The sequence below is a fragment of the Anguilla anguilla genome, chromosome 3, assembly GCF_013347855.1.
Source record: "Anguilla anguilla isolate fAngAng1 chromosome 3, fAngAng1.pri, whole genome shotgun sequence".
Taxonomy (NCBI): domain Eukaryota; kingdom Metazoa; phylum Chordata; class Actinopteri; order Anguilliformes; family Anguillidae; genus Anguilla; species Anguilla anguilla.
In genome coordinates this window covers 41,499,098-41,515,568 of record NC_049203.1, presented here as the reverse complement: position 1 = coordinate 41,515,568, position 16,471 = coordinate 41,499,098, and the positions used below count along the sequence as shown (strand labels likewise).

General features: G+C 37.8%; 2 protein-coding genes across 2 annotated transcripts in view; one reads left to right on the top strand and one right to left on the bottom strand.

Moving 5' to 3' along the window:
• The window catches only part of nr3c1 (nuclear receptor subfamily 3, group C, member 1 (glucocorticoid receptor)), a 25,316-nt gene extending 13,280 nt beyond the window's left edge, over nucleotides 1–12,036 (top strand). Inside the window, exons 5-9 of the mRNA XM_035408846.1 lie at nucleotides 1,533–1,811; nucleotides 2,950–3,094; nucleotides 3,700–3,830; nucleotides 6,724–6,881; nucleotides 7,380–12,036. Of these exons, the coding sequence (XP_035264737.1) occupies nucleotides 1,533–1,811; nucleotides 2,950–3,094; nucleotides 3,700–3,830; nucleotides 6,724–6,881; nucleotides 7,380–7,532 (866 nt within the window). The 3' untranslated portion in view covers nucleotides 7,533–12,036. The remainder of the gene's footprint in view (nucleotides 1–1,532; nucleotides 1,812–2,949; nucleotides 3,095–3,699; nucleotides 3,831–6,723; nucleotides 6,882–7,379) is intronic.
• On the bottom strand, nucleotides 11,856–16,471 carry gnpda1 (glucosamine-6-phosphate deaminase 1). Its single transcript, XM_035408847.1, has 6 exons — nucleotides 16,051–16,471; nucleotides 15,284–15,385; nucleotides 14,938–15,120; nucleotides 14,134–14,318; nucleotides 13,814–13,988; nucleotides 11,856–12,799 (listed from the first exon to the last, which is right to left on the bottom strand). The coding sequence occupies exons 1-6, from the start codon at nucleotides 16,172–16,174 to the stop codon at nucleotides 12,726–12,728; spliced, it is 843 nt and encodes a 280-aa protein (XP_035264738.1). The 5' UTR covers nucleotides 16,175–16,471; the 3' UTR covers nucleotides 11,856–12,725.

The window sequence follows — 16,471 nt, the reverse complement described above, 5'->3', positions numbered from 1 at the left end:
TGATGTAGCCTAGTTGACAGAGCTTAAAGTTCGGCACTATTGTGGATGTTCGGTGTACGGCTGTTTCTCGATTGATTAAATATTTTCTTGGCTTGTAACGCAATTTCAACTAAGCAGCAACAGTCACTGCACATGAATTTTTGTTTAGCAAAAATAGCAAAAATCTCTGTATAAATGAAAATTGCGGCGCAGTATGTTTTGCAGAGTATATTTAACTAAAATGTCCACTGATTATGTTACATTGTTACTCAGCATTGAGCAGACGAGACACCAAGTGAAATTAGCTTTAATTGGTCTGGCGCCATAGTCCGCTCCCTCATCTCTCCCTGGCATTTGCAATTTCCTTGCCCCCAGTGTGATACTGAGAGCCCGAAGTAGGTTTTTCCTTAAACTATACATTTATTTGCTACATGTTGCTGTTTTAAACAGCAGGAGTGTAAAACAGTTCGCAGTTACGTTCGGATTTTTGTTAATGCGTCTATGTAGTTTCCCATTGTTGTTAGCATTTAGCTAATCGATAGTTGAACAGCAGTTCATACATGTTGTTTAATTCCTGAGACATGGGATAGCTGGTGTTGTGTTGCATTTGAAGTTGTATGCCAGTCATCATCAGTAAATGTAATTTGCCCTTGGGCTCCGGATGCTTCTCAGAAGACAGTTAGCCATCTGCCTAGCTATTTCTCTTACTTTAGTCGCATTCAATGAGTGCAGATTAAGCGAAATAATCAGGGCAGTGAGCTCTTGCGTTTTGGGCCACCGTTACTGTTAGTTGTATACTGTCTAATGTAGTTTTAATTATCCATATTGTGTATGAAGATTATTTTCCTGTTAGAAAGTGCTTTCCACAGGCATATGTGTGTGGAGAGGCAAGATTCCATTGCTTTTCTCCCTCTCCTAATAGCCTGTAGCCATAGGTCTCTTCTTTTGGGATCTTTAATCGGACATGACAAACCTGCAAAACACAAATCGGGGGTTTTCAGTCCGTTGGCTATGCAGTTCACAACACTACAAGTTTTGGGCATTTTTGTAGTTTTTGTTTGTGTTCGTTCTTCGTTGTCTTCCTCTTTCAGTGTTGTCCCCCCCCCCCCCCCCCCCCCCCTTCCAGAAATCTTTTCAGGCTCAGAATTGCTTTAACCCCTGAGTTGTTCTCTGAAGGGCACCTCTGCAGCCTATCAGAGAGCTGTCCATCTGAACATGTGACTGCTTGCAGGCAGCCTTAACCCATTAAATGCATGATGGCCTGTACTTATCCAGACATGAAAGGCAGCTTCGTTGAAGGTAGTCATTCAGCCATCAGCGGTCAGTGCTGCATTTTGCTATTCAGTAAAACGTGTGACGCTCAACCTACCTTTCAGGTATGTGGGTAGTTTCTGCATGTGCCTGTGCCGAGTTAAATTACTCTTAAAGGCCTCTATTTGAAGAGAACAGCCAAATACATGTGCAATGGTGTACTTTTCAAAAGAAAATGGCAGAATTCCACTCCGCAGAGTTATAGTGTAACAACTGCGTACTATTCTGGTGTCAACTTGCAGCTCGGAAAACCAAGAAGCTGAACCGATTAAAGGGAGTGCAGCAGGCCCCTGCGGAGCCAGTCTTGCCTCCCCTGCCAGAGGCCCGGCCGCTGGTGCCCAAGTCCCTGCCCCAGCTCGTGCCCACCATGCTGTCTCTGCTCAAGGCCATTGAACCTGAGACCAGCTATTCTGGCTATGACAGCACCCTTCCTGACACCTCGACGCGCCTCATGACCACACTCAACAGGCTGGGCGGGCGCCAGGTTATTTCTGCGGTCAAATGGGCAAAGGCCCTGCCAGGTAAGGACTGTTCACTTTGTCCACTAACTAGTACTAGGCCCTCTGTCTGGCCTGTCACTGGGTGAGTCCAGGTCAATTCGACACTTTTGGACTGCATCATCACAACTTTTAATCAGATTTAACATGGTGATTTGGTCTTCTGAGGAACCCGTTATAAAGGGAGATATGGGCTAACGAAGTTTGGGCTAATTAGCATGACTCTTGACTTTTACTTGCTATGTCTCTATTACTATAGGTCATAGAGAACGTCTTTTACAGCTTTCTTATCTTTTACTTATGTACTACAGTATGTTCATCCAGTATTGAAGGTAACAGAGGTATGAGTGATCATAATTTATTGAAAGTTCTGCAAAATGACCTCTGTCAAGATGGATCAAATTTTAACCAAAGTTGTCATACAGGTTGTAATGTCATCCACACCTTCAGGAAATTTTTTTTGTTGTTGTTGTTGAGGTTTCTGAGATATCGTTACTTATCTGAAGTAGCATCACGTCACTAATTCGTTAGTGTTGTTGAACAGTAGTTAATGATCAGTGCTAACCGACACAGACTGACAAATGTAATTTCAGTTCCAGCTGTTTCTATAAAACGAAATCAGCCTGCCAAGTCTCATTATAATGTGTGGCAATGTGGTCCAAAGGTTTGTTGAATTGCCCTGGACTCACCCGAGGACAGCTACATCACCTCTGCCCTACCCCCCAGAATTGATTCTTGTCCCACACCAGGTCTGAGTGGCAAGAGATGGCTCAGGGTAACAAAGTTAACTGTAATGTCACCCAAGGAACTGTCCATTTTATTACATGCTCATTTTATGTCCTTGTTTGACACCTTGGACTTCCGTGTTGACTCCTGATTTAGGGGGCAATACTGTAAAGAGACAGACACACAGTTGGGAATTCCAAATTGGCAATAATTGGTTATGAAAGTTGGTTCCAAATGTTCTGAGAATAGTGCTCCACATTGATAGGAATTAGTTTAGCACTCCATACTGGTGGGGTTCAGTTAAGCGCTCTGTACTGTGCTCCCTACAGTGCTCCCTACTGGTAGAGTTTAGTTTTATACTCCATATTGGTGGGGTTTCATTTGGTGCTTCATGCAAGGGAGGTGGATTCTCATTGTTCTTTCTCTTTTCCCTTAGGGTTCCGGAACCTTCATTTGGATGATCAGATGACGCTCTTACAGTGCTCTTGGCTGGTCCTCATGTCATTTAGTTTGGGCTGGAGGTCCTACCAGCAATGCAATGGAAGCATGCTCTGCTTTGCCCCAGATCTTGTTATTAATGAGTATGTACAATATTGAATACAGATGTTACCATTATTCTTTTAATACTTATGGCATATTGGCATGGATATGACCCTTGCCGGTGCCTGCTTTAGCTAGTAGTCATACAGAGCACTGCATAATTGGCCATATCCTCATGTGGGGACTGTGAGATCCTAGCCAGTGAGATGTCAGTATCTTTTTGCTTAGCAGCAAACCCCTCTGGGCACTTGGGCACCAACAGTCTGCCTGTGCATGAAGCACATTAAATGTCTGCCTGAGCGATACTGGTGAACTGCATTTGAAGGATAGCTCATGCTCGTCTGGGCTACTCCTAATTGATAGACAGGGTTACAGCAGAGAGCTCTGCTAACGAATGCAATTGAACATTCCAAACTGGGAGAAAATCGGACAGGTAAAATATTTTAAAAGCAGTAATGACATAATTCCATTGTTAAGTTATGATTCATCCTCTGTTATTCAAACGAACATGTTGCAAGCAGCCGCTTCTTGTTCCGGTTTTGTCTATAGCATGCACCAAAAATATTTGTTTAAAATTGTTTGTCTGTGATTGGTATTCCATGTAGTATGCAAATAATGATCCATCACTGGTATCTGTGTGGCACAGAGAGCGCATGAAGCTTCCCTACATGAGTGATCAGTGTGAGCAGATGTTGAAGATCTCCAACGAGTTTGTGCGGCTGCAGGTGTCCCACGATGAGTACCTGTGTATGAAGGTTCTCCTGCTTCTAAGCACAAGTGAGTTTCACACTCAAATTGCTTGCCTATTTGCCCATGAAGCATGAAGACTCAGCTTTTAGTGACACCAGTCTGGTGACAATCCAACGTGATTTAATTAGTTTACTGTGCACAGATGGTAATAGTATCAACACATCAGATACATGTAAATAGAATGCTTGTTCCCACTTCAGCAGCCAGAGAGCGTGTTTGCTATCCCTTGTGTCTGCTCAACATGTTTATGATTAAAATGAATTTTTAAAATAAATATTAAACACCATTTAAAATGCTTATGGTCTCCCGAGAAGGACACTACATGTAGATGGTTTTCAGCACCACCTAGTGTCTCTTTCACCAAATCTGAAGCCCTCTCCATGACCTCCCTGGATACCAACCCTCTTGTTTTCTTTTTAGAGGGCACTCTGTAAACATATAACAGTAAAAAAAAAAAGAACTTGTTTGTTATAGCAACTCAGGGGCTGTTTAATTTATACAGACGGGGACATCATGTTTTTTAGGTCCCTGGGCATCTGATTCCCGCTTGAATACACTCCAAAAACCAGCAATTTTTCAAGGACAGATAACTTTTTAAAATTATGATTTGCCGGGAAATTACTTGGCAACAGATATTTAAATTGTTCACCTTTTCTTTTCTTTTTATTCTGTTTCGTTTTTTATGGCCTACATCTCAATGCATTGTGGTGGTCTCTTGAGGACTTTACGGAACTTTACATTATAAATGCAGCTAAATATAGGGAGACAGCACATTGGGTCGACTGGGTGGAAAGCAGCACACTTAAGCTCTATTTTTGAGCAAGGCAAAACCCTGGCTCCCATGGTAGAATATTCGAACATTCTACTACATTCAGTTTTTCAAAGTACAGAAATAAATGGTGAGAATAGTCTGATTTTAATTAATCGTTTATCAAGGGAATCCCTAAGAGTTATATGATGATCTAATAACCATTCAAGAAACCTTACCAGTAAAACTACAACCTAAATAAAATTAGTAATGTTGGAATATATGTCAAAATGATGTCATTTAAAAGATGCATAGAATCAAAACTCACTCTAACTCTGAAAGAGTCCTCTTTCATTGATGATAATTGTATTATACAAGCATGACTTGTATCTCAACAAAAACACGTTTTCAACGTAACAAGCTCTATTCCAAATCAGTGCTACCAATGTTTCCTTAATTATTTAGTCTATCTTGGCCCTGTTTTTTTTTTTTTTCATTTTACTATTTGAAGAGAATGTGGTCATTCAAACTTTGTGTCACTTCAGTGTCACATAACAAAAATTGGAAGAAGACATTATTTAAATGAAAGAAAACATACACTCCAGAAAGGTTATAATGTTTATACTTGGTTGTCAAATTAATTTTACAAAATGTACCAGTTCTTGTATTTTTTGAAACTTAAATACTGAAGATATATTAAGTAATAAATAGAATACTTCATTATCCCCATGGGGAAATTTTTATTGCAGCATGTAAAATTCACATTTTATGAACAGAAACATACCAAGGAACATACAATTATTTGCACTAGAGAAGGTTGTGTTAATAAATAAATATAGATTATTAAATACTTTTTGAATATTACAAACCTATCCAGACATACATTAATGTACTATATGTTTGGGTTAGATAAGTTTAGCCAAATAAGTACAATAGTACAATTTATTTTACAGTATAAAATAATATAAAAATCTTATTTGTGAACACATTTTTCTGAACAACAATAATAATGGATTTTATTCATGTTGTGCTTTTCATATACTGAAAGCACTGGAAGCAGACAATTGTTGTCTGCTTCCAGTGTAGTCATTTTTTAAAATGTTTTAAGCTAAATCTGTGATTGATTGATTGGCATTTCACACTGATGTGACACATACAGTTTGAATGACCACATTCTCTTCAGATGGTAAGATTAAAAAAAAAAAAAAAAAACACAGGGCCAAGTTACTTGAAATAATTTCGGAAACATTGGGTTGCATTGCTTTGGAATAGAGCTTGTTTAATGTGTGTTGTATTGTGTGTTAGATGGTCTGTTGTTACTTGGCCTCGTTTTGATGATTTACAGACAACGCATGAGTAAACTTGGCATTTTTGTACGTTGAAAACATGTTTTTGTTGAAAATTAAATCTAGAGAGAGACATGCTTGCTCATACATGCATGCAAACACATTCGAGCTGAAAGAAACACTGGTGTAGATTCAGTCAATTATTTTTCACCATAAATTACAAAGAGATGAGTGTCATTTTTAAATGGATTACACTTTTTTTTTTTTCATGAGTTTGTCCAAAAAAATAGGACACAGGAACAATTTGACCTACTAATTGTTCCTATGTCGGTAGATCTGTAGGTCTTGCTAACGTTAATTTGAAAACGTGGCATTTGCAGGGTAGCTACAGAAGCCTAGTTATAAAGTAGTTTACACTAGCAATTTGACCGTTGGCTTCTTTAAGAAAATCAGTAAATCTGCCATCAGGAAATCCATATGCCACCCGTATATGGATTTCAAGGTGTATTGATTTCAAAATTAATAAATCTGCTGTCATGAAATCCATATGTCTTCCTCATATGGATTTCAAAATCAATAAATCTTCCATCATAAAATGCATATGCCCCCCCCCCCCCCCATATAGATTTTTCAAGGAATAACTTTGCAGATGGCATACCTGCTATCCCAATCCCATATCTGACCTATCTACATACGTGGCCTAACTATCCCATTTATACATGTCCTATCATATGAATCTTGTGTTACATTTTCTTTCTTGTAAGTATTTGTATGTACATTATACGTTTTTCAAATGAAAATAATCAAGAATATCCAAGGACAAATTAAATTACAATGTGCATCATTGTTTTATAATTATGAATGATTTGTTTCCGTGTGTCTACAGTTCCAAAGGATGGACTTAAGAGCCAGGCCATTTTTGATGAGATCCGCATGTCCTACATCAAGGAGCTGGGCAAGGCTATTGTTAAGCGTGAAGAGAACTCCAGCCAGAACTGGCAGAGGTTCTACCAGCTCACCAAGCTCCTGGACTCCATGCACGAGGTAAACTGGACACATTTTCCTGTATGCTCTTTGATGTGGTGTACCACCTTCTTTCTGCAAGTCTATTGAGTGGGTCCAGACTGTGTTTAGGCTAGAAAAGGAATTTATTTATTTTTATTTTATGGTTTGGGAACACTTCAAAATAGTTGGAAATTGTCCAGTGGTCCTCAGTTCATGATGACCTTAGGTACCTGCCTAAAGGACCAGGCAGACCATATTTTAAACATAATCTCAACTATTGATGACTCAATCAGTAGAGTAGTGAAATAGCACATTTATTTCATCAGTTCAGTCTTACTATATTTATAAATATGCGCTGGAAAAGGGAAAATGCATGCCATACTGCTAATAGAGTACCTGTTTTGCCAAACCGTGTTAACAGTATTTGCACAAGTTGAGATGCAGTACTGACGGAAGCCAATCATTTGGCTATGTATTGAATGAAGAACAGTTCTGTGTGGTGCCTATGGGTAAATACTATTGGATTTATTTCTACAGATAGTGGGAGGACTCCTGAACTTCTGCTTCTACACATTTGTGAATAAATCCCTGAGCGTGGAGTTTCCTGAGATGTTGGCGGAGATCATCAGTAACCAGTTACCAAAATTCAAAGCTGGGAGCGTGAAGCCACTTCTCTTTCATCAGAAATGACAGCCTTACAGTGCGACAAGATGCCTTAAATTCCACCAGCTCACCCCGCTACGCGCAATGTGCTACACCCGGACAAGACATTCAGAAAACACAGAAACGGAAGGGAAATGGGACAAGCCTGTGCAGGTGGTAGAAGCCATGAGGACAGGAGTGTAAAAGAAGGAAGACTTGCAAGGGAAAGACACTGAACCAACACGCATCAGAGTGGTAAAATCTTGACTAAAATGCTTTTCTCATTGTATAAACTTAAAACACTGTCTAGTGAAATATAACCGCGTGGACAGTGCTGATGCTCACATTTTAGCATTTTATAGGCCAGTCACCATTATATGAGCTTCAATGACAAAACACACACATAGTTTAATATGTTAATATTTCATTGTGGACATAAATGCAAATTACTATCACTTTTTGGCAAATTGCCAACAATTAGCAGCAGATATTTTTTATGTAAGGGATGCCAAATGTGAAAAAATACATTTATGATTTATTTATATCATCTATGAATTATAACATGTCTTGAGTTTAGCATTCCTTTGAATTGGCCCAAAATATTTTAAAAAACATTTTTTTAAAGAATATTTTCTACAGTTAAGTCATTCAAGTTTGTGCATGCAGAGTGCTTAAAAGGATTACAAATGTATATCAGAAAAGGGAAAAGATGTGCCTTTTTTTAGCTTTGGTGTGTGATTTTAGCCATTCTCTTCATCTGTCCATGGCGAGTATTTTTCATAAAATAACAATTTACCCTCATATTTGTATGAATTTGTTTTATATTATTGCACTGGCAATTTTCTGCTTTTTGATAGCCATGTGTATTTTTCTGAAGGGGGCAGCTCAATATGAATTAAAACCTTAGACATAAGGTATAAGCATCCAGAACATACTAGTTTTTCATATTGTTTTCATGTGCTTTTCTCATTATAAAATATTTTTTCAACACTTTCAATTCTTTCTCTAATCTCTGCTTTAATAAAGCAGTTTTAAACTCAGAGTAGAGGCCGGTTTGCTGTACATGATGTGACTGTTTAATCAATAAGCTTTATAATTTAGATTGGAATTGGGCCTAATGACAAACACCAATACCTAATACTTTGGTTACAGTTATTTTAATTTGAGGGAAAAAATCCTTGATAGCTAGACTTAGTTTAAACAGGGTAGGTATTATTGTCCAACCAACATTAAAGCACAGAATCAGGTTTTCATGACTTTTAAATAAGGCAAAAGAAACCAGTTGCCTGGAGTGGTATTCCGATATGATGAAATGTTAAAGCTGCTACCTTTAAGTATAAGCCATCCTTGATTCCCAGCTCTACGAGGTGTGTCACTTGCTATTTTTCATACCTATTGGATCTACGCCACTGTCTAACTGCAGCATCTTTAACCGTCCTTAAATCTACAATGTCTACACCACCGTCTAATCTAGCATATTCGCCGTCATCCAAGCCTCGCCTCCCATTGTCTTTGGAGCACCAGTTGGTTTGTCGCATGTTGCTGTTCCTCGTCGTTTGGTGTCTGAGTGCATTTCATTTGGTGAAATGTTTGTTTTGTTTTGAGTTTTTACAGCTCTCCTGATCATGGACGAGCTGAAGTATGGTTTGGGAGAGGAGTAGGGCGATACTCGGGGAATTTCTATATCTAGGTTTTGCTCATACATTTGTGTTCATTCTGTGCCAAACAGTTTAATTTTCATTTGTATGTTTTTTGTGCTCGTCTTAACATGTTTATATAAAAAGGAGGAAAAAAGCTGGATCGTTTTCTTACTGTTAAACAATATTTTCTTTTATTTAAGACCTGAATAAAAACAGGTAATGTGTGCTTGTCTGTCCAGGTTTCCATTGTTTGGAAAAGTGATAGAAAGACTGGGGTTTCACCAGCAGACAAATTCTTTGTTATTCTTCACTGGTTGCGTATTTGATTGTAACGGATATTTGACATGCACATATTAGAAATAGAGGTTATTGATATTTTAAATGTCGTCACCAGCACAGCATCTGGTTTCAGTTCAAATGGTTCCCCACAGCTTTTTGGTTCTACACCATGCACAAGTGCATTCATTGGGTTAAGCTGTCGAGAGAGAGCACAAAACGGGTTATGATACCCCAGGAATGAGCAGTTTTGAAAGGTGTATTTGCATGTATGTATATATGCAAGTTCCTTCAGAAGTGTAGTGTTGGAAATTGCCTAACTAACGGTTGATAATTGAAAACCAAAAGGTTGTTTCCAAAGGTCGTTTTTTGTAACGGTGTTCAATTCCAAAATCCACGATCCATGTACTATTTTGTTTGTTTGTTCACTAATTCAGCTAATGTTATGAAATTATTTTTTCATTTTATACAGCTTTTTTAATAGCCTGATAACATTTTGAGTTTTTAACTGTACATTTTTTTTATTATTTCAGAATGTTTCTTACATGTCACCATTTGTTTATCTGAATTGCTAGTCAGAGCAAATCTAGGTGTTCTTGCATTTAATGAAATTGTCTGATGCTTCCATATTTGGAGACAGTTGAAATAAGGTAAGAAGAGATTTTAAGAAGTTTTTTGTGCGAGTTCTCATACCAGAGAAGACTTGGAACATTTTGTTGAGTTACGCGTGTTTTCTTAAACCATAATCTCAGGCAGGTCAAATTCCATAATGGCTCCCAAGACTATTGAAAAAAAATTATCTGTATTGTAGAAAACTTGATTTTGTATGAGTTTTGGATTACTTTCACATACAGTCTCGCAGGAAGCAGCTTGAAATTAGCATGTGAATCACTTTCATAAAGGTGAAGATTATTTCATGTTGCAAAATGTATTTTGCAAATATCAAATGAATGTAAAAACATATTAAGGGCAAAGGTTTTACATTATCCTACCATTTCACCCCCTTTTTAGCCAAGGCTTTAACTCCAGTACCCTCTGCACTGTTATCAGATTTTTTCAACCTGGTCCTATGTACCATCTACAGGCTTAAAATTTGCCTTGGTGGTATATTTACCCCTGGTTGAAAACTTAAGAGTATTGTAATATATTTCATGGTGACAATTAGAATTCTGATTCTAGAATTGGAATTCTATTTCAATTTGCACAAAAACAACCCATGAGATTATGTATTGATTCAGGAAATCTAATAAGAATTGTACATGCTTCATTTATTTTGTTTGTTAAAGGGGTAAAAAAAAATGTGGTCCTGGGTAACTTGGCTTCTAAAATGCATTTTCTCCATGTACAGGCTTGGCCCTGTAGCCGAGGAATAAACAGATTCATTATGACCATTACCAGGGGTTTGCAATGGGAGGATATGGCCGTCTTTTTCCCATCATGGTTGGGTAGGCATAAGTTCATCAGCTTTACGGTGCACAAGTGCACCATAGCTACCTGCTGGCCATTTTCTGGACCTCTCTTCCATTTGGCACCTTTCCTGTAGTGCATTGTGTGGCCTGTAGTGTGAAAAATAGTCACGTCAAGGAGGCAAGTGGGTGCACTTCGGCTATAGTTGTACCTGCTCGGATGTAGGAAGCACGGTAGTGACATGACAGCATGGTTCAACTGACCCTTCAAAATCCGAGACAAAGAAGGAAGAAAAATACTTTGATGGGCACACTACCTACTTCTGTTGTAATATGCAGAATGGTTTTGTCTTCAGTTGATTCATATAATCTATTACAACAAGAATGGGTGCTGTTTTGGTTGTTTTGTTGACAAAGAACTGTATGCAAATGGGGTTGATGATGAATTTCTGACTTGTAAATAAATGTAAATTGTGTACCACATTGGGGAAATTTTAATAAATTGTCACACTTTCAATAAATCACACACTTTAAATAAAACAGGAAACAGGAGAGTATATTTTATATATAATTTTTATTTATTATTATTTCATATATCACAAAACAACAATGACCAAAGCCGATAAACAGAAGGTAAAGCTCATCATTATCAATAATGAATTTTTTGGTTTTTGTCATTTTTATTTTCTTTGTAATTGTTTAGCACCTTGGTCTCTTGTAATAACTGTGAAAATCACCCAATCCCAAAAAATATAAACTGTGTGTGAAAGTAATCAGCTAACTAGAGCCTGAAAATTTGCACTACCCTAAAAAAAGTGGATAAAAAAAAATATTTTATAGATTATAAGATACATGCAATTAAGTGATCATTAAGGGCAAATAAGTATTCACTGGCATATGGTTTTCTTTTGCTTGTATTTCAATTATGTAAATGTATTCCAGTGTAAAGAGCGAAGTGTATTAGTAAAAAAAATAGTTTTCTATTCTGTATTATATCTCCTCTCTAGTAAATGTCTATCTTTTCACCCAGTAGATCAAATGTTTTTGACTAAGTTTTTTTTTGTTTGTTTTTTTTTTGTGTGTGTGTGGTACTTTTAAAAACTTTTACATTTGTACTCTGATAGGTATGATGTTAATGCTATTGTACAGAAAAAATGGTAAGTTTATTGTAATCGCTTATAACACAGTTAAGATGAGAAATCATTCATATAATAAATGCGCTTTTCCATTTATGTGCTTATTTCACTTTCTTACCACAGTCATTGTTTGACTGTTGTATTCATTGAATAATTACACACAGATGTTAAATACATATCAATTAGTTACTATTTCAAGAAAAGGATGTTTTTGAATGGGATCATATGCTTTGTGATAGTTATGTCATACCACATTTACACCCAGAAAAGAAAGCGATATCTTTTTGGTATTGATATCAGTGCAACAAAAATGGGCGCAGAAATAAGTTATGGCTGTGCTCTATTGCCAAGACACTGCAGGACCATGCTGCTGTCCAGCTACAGATTCAACCAAATAAAATTAAAAAATTAATGCAAAAATACAGCAGCAGTCAAGTAATACTTTTATTTTTTTTAAAGGTTTTGGTAAAACTCCATTTTATGGTGCATGCTTGTGTAGATAAACTGTAAATTATTATTTAATGAAATGAAATTATTTAACTAATGAAGAGTCATACATCCAAAGTCTACAGTATGTAGGCTAATCTGCATAGTATGTTGGAATATGACACCAGTTATTGATTCGATGACATGCCATGAACAATTGGTAAGGTCTCAATGACAGAATTACATGCAGTAACAAGGCGTATAGTAAAAATGTTGAGGTGAGCAATACTGAATTATAATTATTTGGTTATGTACTTTTAGTACTGTTCATAATAGGTGTCCCAAACCGTATGCATCTCAGTCACTGTATGGTTTCTCAGCCATGTCTGTTTGGAGGGGTTCCACCAGTTTGTTGTGCATCTGCATCATTCCTGCAAGCAGAAACCATCAGACCTCAAAGAGTTAGGTCTCTTTAACACTTCTCAAGAATAAGCACTGCATTGATGAGCAATGGGTTGATGTGGCATGATGTACAGAATCATTGACAGATTTATGTGTCTGTAAGGACTTCTGCAAGTGTAAGCAGTCATCTTGTCACTTGTTAGTTTTCAGGAACTAACCATCATCATTATTATTATTATTATTATTATTTGCAGTAGTAATGTTTGGGGGCCAAGCAACTAAGATGTTGGCCCCTTGTAATTGTGAGGACTATTTTTATTATTAGGGGTCCAAGCACCAACTGAATATGCTTATATCATTCAATATGGTTTACAAAGCACACCTATGACACCATTGTTGTGTTGTCCGTTTTGTGATGGGGCAACAATCACTCCTCCTTGCATTTTGTGTTTGTAATCAACTGTCGTGTGCTGTTTTGGTCACACACTTTTGGTCATATAGTGTATTTCCAAAGGTATCTGGACACCCCTTAGTCTGGGGCTATTATGGTTTGGGCTAGGCCCCTTAGTTTCAGTGAAGGCATATCTTAATGCTACAGCATACAATCACATTATAGACTATTCTGCTTCTCCTACAGTTTGTGGAAGGCCCTTTCCTTCCTCAGCATGAAAATGCCCCCAGGCACACAGCGAGGCCCATATAGAAATGGTTTTGTTGAGAATAGTGTGGAAGAACTTTACTGGCCTGCGCAGAGCCCTGACCTCAACCCCAACCAAGGGAAAGCCAATTGCAAGCCAGGCCTAATTACCCAATTGGTGCCCACTAATGGAAGCAAATCTGTACAACAATGCTCCAACATCTAGTATAAAGCCTTTTCCAGAATAGTGGAGGTTGTTATAGCAGCAAATGGTGCACCAACTCAATATTAATGCCCATACTTTTGGATGAGATGTTGGATGTCAGGTGTCCTTGTACTTTAGGCCATGTAGTGTATTTCTTTGTCCTTGGTAGCATTATGTACACAACCATGATCAGAGACTTACCCTTGAAGTACTTGACAGTTTTTACACGTAGCTCCAGGGTGGCATCCTCGTCACACACAAAGATTGTCTGCGGGTGCTGCTGGAACGCTGATACTGTCCACATGTGATTTACACCCTCTTCAATGGCTTTGTAGAGGGCAAATGCCTTGTGTGCTCCTGTGATGAGGATCAACACCTACAGACATTGTTTCCATTCATTAATCTTGTGACAAGTATGAGAAGCTTTTTATTCTTTTCTTTTTTAATTTCAGTGATTTCAGAAAGAAAATTTGTTGAAGAAAATGGTTTCTGAATGGTATGGACAGATAAACATATCCTACCTCCTTGGCCTCTAGGACAGTGCCCACGCCCACGGTCAGGGCCATAGTGGGAACTTTGGACAGGTCACCATCAAAGAAGCGGGCATTGGCCAGGATGGTTTCCAGGGCCAATGTCTTCACCCTGGTGCGAGACACGAGACTGGAGCCCGGCTCATTGAAGGCAATGTGGCCATCAGGCCCAATACCTAAAATAAAAGACCAGTTATCTCTTTTAATATGTTTTCAAAATGTCGCTGACAGACATGGCAGAATGGGTATGAATGCCACGCATAAAGGTCAGAAGCAAATTGCAGATATTTAGAAAAGTGCTACTTTTTGGAATTGTAAACATTTCCAGAAAAGGTAGGTTTTACCATTATAGACTACTCTCTTTAATTCCAACCACAGGTTTTTGATAGGGTTTAAGTCCAGAGACTGAGATGGCCATTGCAAAACATGGATTTTCTGTGTTGTTGGAAGGTCCACCTCTGGCTAGGTCAGCTAGGTTTTGGGCTAAAATGATGTGGTACTTGGTTGAATTCATTGATCCTAACAAAAGCCCATGGACCACTGGCTGCAAAACAGCCCAGAAACATCAATGATCTGTCACCATATTTGATGGCACAGTTAGGTATTTTTTGTATTCATGTTTTGCTGCCAACTGACAATAGTACCTGGGCCACTCTATAAGCACAAAGCACTGATCACGTAACATTCAGCCATGGTCTGATTAATTTATTTTTCAGTCACCACAAGGTGCTTGGATCACTGTAAATGTAGTTTTGTTTTTGAGGATTATCTGAGCCCAGAGCACCAAAATCATACCTCCAACAAAAAGCTGGATTCCTCCGGCAGCTTTGATCTTGTCTTCAAAAGCCTGGCACTCTGCCTCCAGATTGGCAGCATTGCCATCCAGAATGTGGGCGTTCTCTGCGCGAATATCGATGTGCTTGAAGAAGTTATTCCACATGAAGGAATGGTAACTTTCTGGATGATCTCTGGGAATTCCTGTGAGTTAAAAGGGAAGATGTATTAACGACACTTTTGTGATGGCCCTTGATTCTAATTCCACTTTTTGGGTAAACAAAGCATTTTTATTTGCCAGTAATGAATACATGTATGAGCAACATTCATCATTTCTCATAACCTTTAGAGAGGTAAAGTAACATACCCACATATTCATCCATGTTGAAGGTTTTAACATACTTAAATGAGATCTCGCCATTTTTAAAGAACTCAATCAGTTTCTTATAGCATCCTAGTGGGGTACTTCCTATGGAAATAATACAGAAAAAGATGAAGGCAAAAAGATACAAATACAAAAACATTAAAGGATACTTTTCTATGATATTGCATATGATGCATTTGCAGTACATGTAATAAGTCCTTGGGAACCCCACATATGTTTTTCTTCCCAGCTACAATTTCAACTACTGATTTATAACAAGCAGTTCATTGTTCTACCCAGGTTCTAATATATTATGTGATGACTTAGCATCTTAAGTTACATTATGTCAAAACGTTATAAGCATGCCATAAAGAGTTACTGTCCCATATTCACTTCCCAGGACTTTAAGGTAGGATAAACCTTTCATTTCTATAATGTGACAAAAGGCAAATGATTCATTTAAAAAGAGATTACATTTATAAATTAAATAAATGATGACAGTGACTAGTAAAATCCATGGCATCCTATTTGTTGAAAGTGTGAACACCTGTTCTCCAAAACTTAATCATTTCTTCAAAATAAAAGGTTCAAAGACAAAGCAGTTGGCAACGAGCCAAATCTGTTACGGAAAAAATTCCAAAAGAACGTAAACGCCTTTCAACATTCTTCACTGTCAAGAGATTATGCTAACAATGTTTGACAGTATCAGAAAGGAAGAAAGATGACTGGTTTTAGAAATAAACTGTATAACACATTTTAAGTGTGCTTACCTGTGGGGAGTCCTAAAGTGAAGAATCTGTCTGGCCCTGGATTAAACTGAACAATTCTGTTCCTGATATATTTAGCTGCCCATTCACTCGCCTTGTCATAATCATCAAGAATAATCAGTTTCATTTTCCACAACTTGACATTTAAAATGTAGTCCTGAAAAATGTACTTGTAGAGTAAGAGAGGAAAGCTGCAGTTTGAGTACCTGCCAGACGACAGCTTGCATTAAGTTCTACCACACCTCATTCAGACTTTAGCCCCATTAAAAAGGTGAACACTGAAAAACAGCCAATGTTCAGGCCACAGATGAGGCCTGTATAAGTTAATACAGGAATTATTACCATGCAGGCATCAAACATTTACACATGAGAAAATTTGCGACTGCAGTAAATTTAAGCCTTAAAGGCTATTTGAGTGATTTAT

What these genes read in the sequence shown, in the direction of transcription:
- gnpda1 (XM_035408847.1), bottom strand. Translation starts at nt 16,174, where the DNA reads ATGAAACTGATTATTCTTGATGATTATGACAAGGCGAGTGAATGGGCA. An exon ending in CAACATGGATGAATATGTGG is followed by an intron (nt 15,121 to 15,283) that starts GTATGTTACTTT and finishes TTTAACTCACAG; the next exon opens with GAATTCCCAGAGATCATCCA. An exon ending in CTGTCCTAGAGGCCAAGGAG is followed by an intron (nt 13,989 to 14,133) that starts GTAGGATATGTT and finishes CAATGTCTGTAG; the next exon opens with GTGTTGATCCTCATCACAGG.